At 52.8% G+C, this 5,926-nt stretch overlaps 1 protein-coding gene across 1 annotated transcript; it reads left to right on the top strand.

Moving 5' to 3' along the window:
• Positions 1-467: 467 nt before the first annotated feature.
• On the top strand, positions 468-2,922 carry LOC149525203 (uncharacterized). The gene is made up of 2 exons (XM_089777549.1): positions 468-1,304; positions 1,825-2,922. The coding sequence occupies exons 1-2, from the start codon at positions 815-817 to the stop codon at positions 2,283-2,285; spliced, it is 951 nt and encodes a 316-aa protein (XP_089633675.1). The 5' UTR covers positions 468-814; the 3' UTR covers positions 2,286-2,922.
• The last annotated feature ends 3,004 nt before the right edge of the window (positions 2,923-5,926 follow it).

Here is a 5,926-nt window from a genome sequence, read left to right as displayed (position 1 = left end):
TGTTTTGGCTTATTATTTGGGAACACTCCTAGGTCTCTGAAAGAGATAGCTTCCCTGATTGCTCCTCATCACCCACCGGCAAGTTTTTTGTGAGCTGTCACTACCCAGAAATTTGGTCCCAATGCTTTGTGTTGTGTGACATGGCGATGACCTCGGGGTTACCTGACACAAAGCTGATTGCACACTCCCTCCAGGGTCCCATTGATCATGGCTTGAAAGAGAAAGGCTTGAGACCTAACGCTGGATTTGCCACTGCTTTATGCCTTGCGTACCCATTTACACCTGAGCGGGTATGGCAGCCTTTTACACCCACTGCGCTCAGGTGTAGATGACCATTCAAGGGCCAAGACAATGGAGAGTCAAAGCAAGATAGTCAATCAATGAAGCCCCAGAGACTTCAATGCAGCAGTAGAGAATGTGGCTCTCAGAGGGTATGTCTACACTACAAAGTTAGTTCGAACTAACGGACGTTAGTTCGAACTAACTTTAATAGGTGCTACACTAGCGCTCCGCTAGTTCGAATTTGAATCGAACTAGGGGAGCGCTTAGTTCGAACTAGGTAAACCTCATTTTACGAGGACTAACGCCTAGTTCGAACTAGCTAGTTCGAACTAAGGGCTGTGTAGCCCTTTAGTTCGAACTAGTGGGAGGCTAGCCCTTCCCAGGTTCCCCCTGGTGGCCTCTCTGGGCACAACCAGGAAAACTCTTCTCCTCTCCCCCAGCCCCGGGCCCTTAAAGGGGTAGACTCTGGCCAGACGGCACTTGAGACAGCCAGCCCTGCCAGGAGTCTCTGCCCCGAAGCAGTGGCCCCACCATGAGCCAGGCAGCCAGTGGGAGTGACATGTCCCCTGCCCAGTCCCCCAGCACCCAGGGGCCAGCCAGGGGCCGTAGACGGCGCGCGGCCTCCTGGACTAGTGCGGAGGTCATGGACCTCATTGAGGTTTGGGGGCAGGCCCCCAACGTCCATGATCTCCGCACTAGGAGGAGGAATGCGGCCGTCTATGGCCGCATAGCAGCCGCCATGGCCACCAGGGGACACAGGCGCACCCAGGAGCAGGTGCGCATTAAAATTAAAAAGCTGCGCCAGGCGTACGCCAGGGCCACCAGGGGTGGCGCCACAGCAGGGGCTGCCACCTGCCCCTACTTCTCTGCCCTCAACCGACTCTTGGGGGGCAGGGCGGTCCGTGCCAGCCTGGGGGACAGCGAGCCGGGACTGGAGGGCCCTGACCCGGGCACACCGGAGGGGCCACCGCAGGATGTCCCAGCACCGGAGTCGGCAGGGTCGTCCAGGGAGACCGTACCGGGTAAGTAGTTTGAATTAAGTAGTTCGGGGGGGGAGGTGGCAGGGAGACCAGGGACCGCGCGCGTGGGCCATGCCTTCCACGGATCACGCAGACACCTGTACACGTGCGAGCACGTGCCATGCCACCCTTGGGCAGGTGGCTCCAGCTGCGTGACACCCAGGGGCCATTGCCCAATAGGCACATGCTTGTGCAAAGAGACGTGACATGCTCCCGACCCCGGGGCAGGACCCAGCAGGATGATTTCCCTTCACATGTCCCCTCTACACGGAGGCAGGGGACATCTCCCCTTTCCCCCCACCGCCCCGGCCACACTATACATGGCACAGGGACATGGGTGCGGTCTTGGGGCAGCTTCCAGTCCCGGGGAGAGCCAGACATCCTGACCATGGCCTCTGTACAAGCACAGCGGCTGTGACGGTGCAGGACATGGTCACCCTCACGTTGCGGAGTTGGGGAGGGGGCTGGGCATCATCCTCTGCGTCCCCAGGGAGAACTGACCCCTTCTCTTCTTTCTCTACAGCTGCACCAGCTGCTCGTGCAGGGCGCACCACCCCGCCTGGGACATGCTCCCGCACCCGCGGCCTGCTCCGGACTGCCAGCACGGAGCAGGAGTACCGGGACCAGCACCTTGGGGCCCTGCGAGCGGTGCACCGCACACTGCAGGCCTGGATGCGGGAAGACCTGCAGGTCCGCCACGAGCTGCTGTCTGAGGTCCGAGGGCTGAGCACCAACCTGCAGCTCCTGCTGCAGAGCATGGTGCCCCGTGCTGATCCTGCACCAGCTGTCCCCCCAACTGCTGTCCCTCCTCCCACTCCTGCTCCCCCTCCCACCTCTCCCTCCTCAACCCCCACAACCTCTTCCTCAATGTCCACACCCCCCACCTCAACCTCCGCACCCTCCACCCCATCGCCCCGGGGACGCCGAGGCCCCCTCCCTCGCTGTACTGGGAGGCGGTCGGCCCGGCGAGACCCCCACCCCTGATCCTTCAGTTTCCCCACCCCCTCCTTTCCCTTGCTTCCCCCTTTCAGCTCCCTCCTCCCAGTTTTCCCCCTCCCCTCTCCCAGCCTCTCTCTTCCCCTCTCCCACCTCCTTTTCCCAGTTTCCCCGAGTTTTGTTAAATAAACAGAGTTTCTATTTTTGAACACATGTGTCCTTTATTTTGTACATCAATAAGAAGGGGGGCTAGGGAAGGGTAAGTGGAAGGAGGTGAGGGAGGAATGGGGCACGAGCCCCCGATGGGGAGGACTGGGCTGGCTCTGCGGGTTCTGGGGGTGGAAGCTCTCCTGCAGCCCCCCGATTGTCCCCTCTCCCCAGATGGCAGCCTGCGGCAAGTGCAGCCGGGCTGATGGCCGAGTGGTGTGATGTGCCCAGTGTGGGTACTTCGGGCACTCCAAGCCAGGACTGGTTTGTAAGCGGGGCACCCCTGAGAACTGTCTGTCCGGGGTGGGGGTCGGGACCCTTTAAGCACAGCCCTCGGCTAGCCTGAGACAGCATCTCCACGCTCTAAGTCCTCCTCTGATGCCCTGCCAGCACTGCTTCCGGCCATCCTTAAGCCCTGTTCAGAGTCCACTCAATGTGGACTTGCTAGTTCGAATTAGCAAAACGCTAGTTCGAACTAGTTTTTAGTTCTAGATGCGTTAGTTCGAACTAGCTTAGTTCGAATTAACTAATTCGAACTAAGTTAGTTCGAACTAGCGCTGTAGTGTAGACGTACCCAGATAAACTTCCAGCAATATTCTAGAACCTCATTCCCTGTCTAGGAGCATGTAGTGCAGCGGCTGCCCCACACTGGCATGGAAGGGGCTAACACATCCTTAGAGAGGCTGTGCAGAGCCATGCCAATGGGGAAAAGGCTTATTGGAAGCCAGTCAGGTGAAGGCTCAGAAGCACAGTAGGGCTGAAGCAGGAAGATAAATGTAACCCCACAGTTTGGACTTTGAATATTCCTCAGTATTCCCTTCCTCAGCCTGACCCGTCTAACCCCCTTTTCTGGGCCTGCAAAACTCCATCTTCAGGATCCAGGAATTGGTGGGACAATGCCATGGAAGTGGCTAATTTCCACACTGGCCTCAGGGGCAGGAAGAGATGCCCATATGCAAGTTTTTCCTTTGTGCAGGAAGCCAAGGTGCAGACTGGGTTTCTGTTCATAATCCGTGTACGTGAATTAGAGGAGGGCATGAAACCAAACTCCAGCTTTAAATGCACCTGAACTCTGGGGATGTTTGAAATCTGAGCCTGATTTTGGATCCGCATTTCGCAAATGATGCCTGTATCTGTAATGGACTGGATCTGCCACGGGACACGCTTAGACAGTATGTTCAGAAATCATGTCCTCAGAGTCTTTGACTTGGGCTCCATCCACAGTTAGAATAAATGAGCTTGGGCCACCGTGATTGCTCTCCTCCAGGAGATGTTGCAAGCAGCGCCTTAGGGTCTGTCTAGACTATACCTCTCTGTTGACAGAGAGATGTAGATTAGGCACATTGAAATTGCTAATGATGCAGGGATTTAGATACCTCACACCTCATTAGCATAAACATGGTCACCGCTTTTTTTCGAAATGGAGCTTTTTCGGAAAAAAACCCGGCAGTCTAGATGTTGATCTGTTGAAAATAAACCTTTTTTCGACACCTCCTATAAGCTGCTGCTTTTTTTCTAAACAGAGTTTTTTCGAAAAACAACGGCAGTTTAGACACAGATCTTTCGAAAATAAACCCTTTTTCGACAGATCCCGTAAACCTCATTTTTTGAGGAATACGGGATCTGTCAAAGAAGGGTTTATTTTCGACAGATCCGCATCTAGACTGCCGTTTTTTTTTCGAAAAAGCTCCATTTCGAAAAAAAGCGGCGGCCGTGTTTATGCGAATGAGGCGCAGGATATTTAAATCCCTGCTTCATTAGCTATTTCAATGTGCGTGATTTGCATCCCTCTGTCGACTGGTTTCTTCTTCAAGCTGAATGTGGCTGCAAGGAGTTCTTGTCTTCACACATGGTCAAAACGAAAACACCTCAGAGGCTTCAGGACCACAGAGATGCTGAATGAATGGGCAGCTCTTTGAACTCTAGAACATAACCACTTTCTGTGATCGGAAGGGCAAATTTCCGAGGGAAGCCCTGCAATACAAAGTCCTACACAGCAAAGCCACGGGTGATCCTGAAGGACCTCAGAAAGGATGTCTGCTCACAGAGTTGAATATTCTAAAGTGTTTGTTCTTTTCTGTTTTATGCTTTGTTTACTTTTGATAATAAATCTGATCAAAGCAACCCCTTCACATAACGCACAGTCACCCTGTGGAAATCCTTTCCAGAGTATGTTGTGAAGGCTAGGACTTTAACTGGATTCAAAAAAGAGCTAGGTAAATTCATGGTCCATCAATGGCTATTAGCCAGGATGGGCAGGAATGGTGTCTCTAGCCTCTGTTTGTCAGAAGCTGGGAATGAGTGACATGGGGTGGATTACTTGATGATTCCCTGTTCTGTTCATTCCCTCTGGGGCCCTAGCATTGGCCACTGTCGGAAGACAGGGTACTGGGCTAGATGGACCTTTGGGCTGATGATGTATTGCCATTCTCATATTCTTAACCCCTATGCTTTGCTCATCAGTGGCCCAAGGCCGGCTGTGGCAGCTGGCGCCCCACGTGGAATGCGCAATCAGCACCCCTGCCTGCATGGCCATCAATGGAGTGACGTCATCATCGGGTGCCCTGGGCGCCCCGTGATGTCATCATCGGGTGCCCCGTTGAAGGGGGTGCCCTAGGCGACGACCAAGTTGGCCTATAGTCATGAGCCATCCCGGCCTTGCTAATGCTAAATGAGACTACAACTGATCCAGCAATGAGAAGGGACCCATTTGCACACTGGTCTAAGACCAGCGAAGCATTATGTGCTAAGACAGTATATTCCTTTGCATAACAGGAATGCAAACAAGCTTGGGGAAAAAGGACACGGGGGCTAACTGGTTCCCGTAGATCCAGGTGGATGGGGCTCTGACCATGGAAACTGTACAATCAGGATGCCCAAAAGTCCTTTCAATCCTTGGTGGTACCACCGAGTAGAAATCTCTTCTAAGAGCCCATTGACCCATTACAAGCAGTTTTTGAGTAGGTGGTGTGATTGGACCCATGTAGATTTCAGAATAACTTAGAAACATTTGATGGTTTATGGAAAGTCTTTTTGGCTCTTATCCCACATCTGGTGAAGTCAAGAGATGGACAGTCAATCAGTAGCTTACTGGTCTCACACACACACACACTTCAGCAATATGGCAACAGGGAATATACAAACTCAATGAAAACAGCCAGTAAGATTGTCTAGTTATTGTCCATCCTCTCTTGTTTTGATGGTGCTTGGTTACAGGAAAGGTCCTTTTGTTATAGCACACTACAGCACCTGTCCGTGCTACTGCTACACTGCTAATAATAGTTGATAGATAGTGGACGAGTTGATTTCAAGACGGATAAACATCATGCAATTATTATCTGTCCAGCCATGCCCTAAGGAAATGAGTGCAGGCGGTTCTGTTCTGGGGATGTTTTTTTTTTAGAAAAAAGCAGCATTTCAAACTACTCTGCCCCTTTAAATCTCTCCTTGCAAATCCCATTGGCAAAATGAATGTTCCCAAG

Source organism: Pelodiscus sinensis, chromosome 3, assembly GCF_052426305.1.
Source record: "Pelodiscus sinensis isolate ZL-2025 chromosome 3, ASM5242630v1, whole genome shotgun sequence".
Lineage (NCBI taxonomy): Eukaryota > Metazoa > Chordata > Testudines > Trionychidae > Pelodiscus > Pelodiscus sinensis.
Note: the sequence above shows the minus strand (reverse complement) of the source record. Positions and strands in the feature narration are given on the sequence as shown.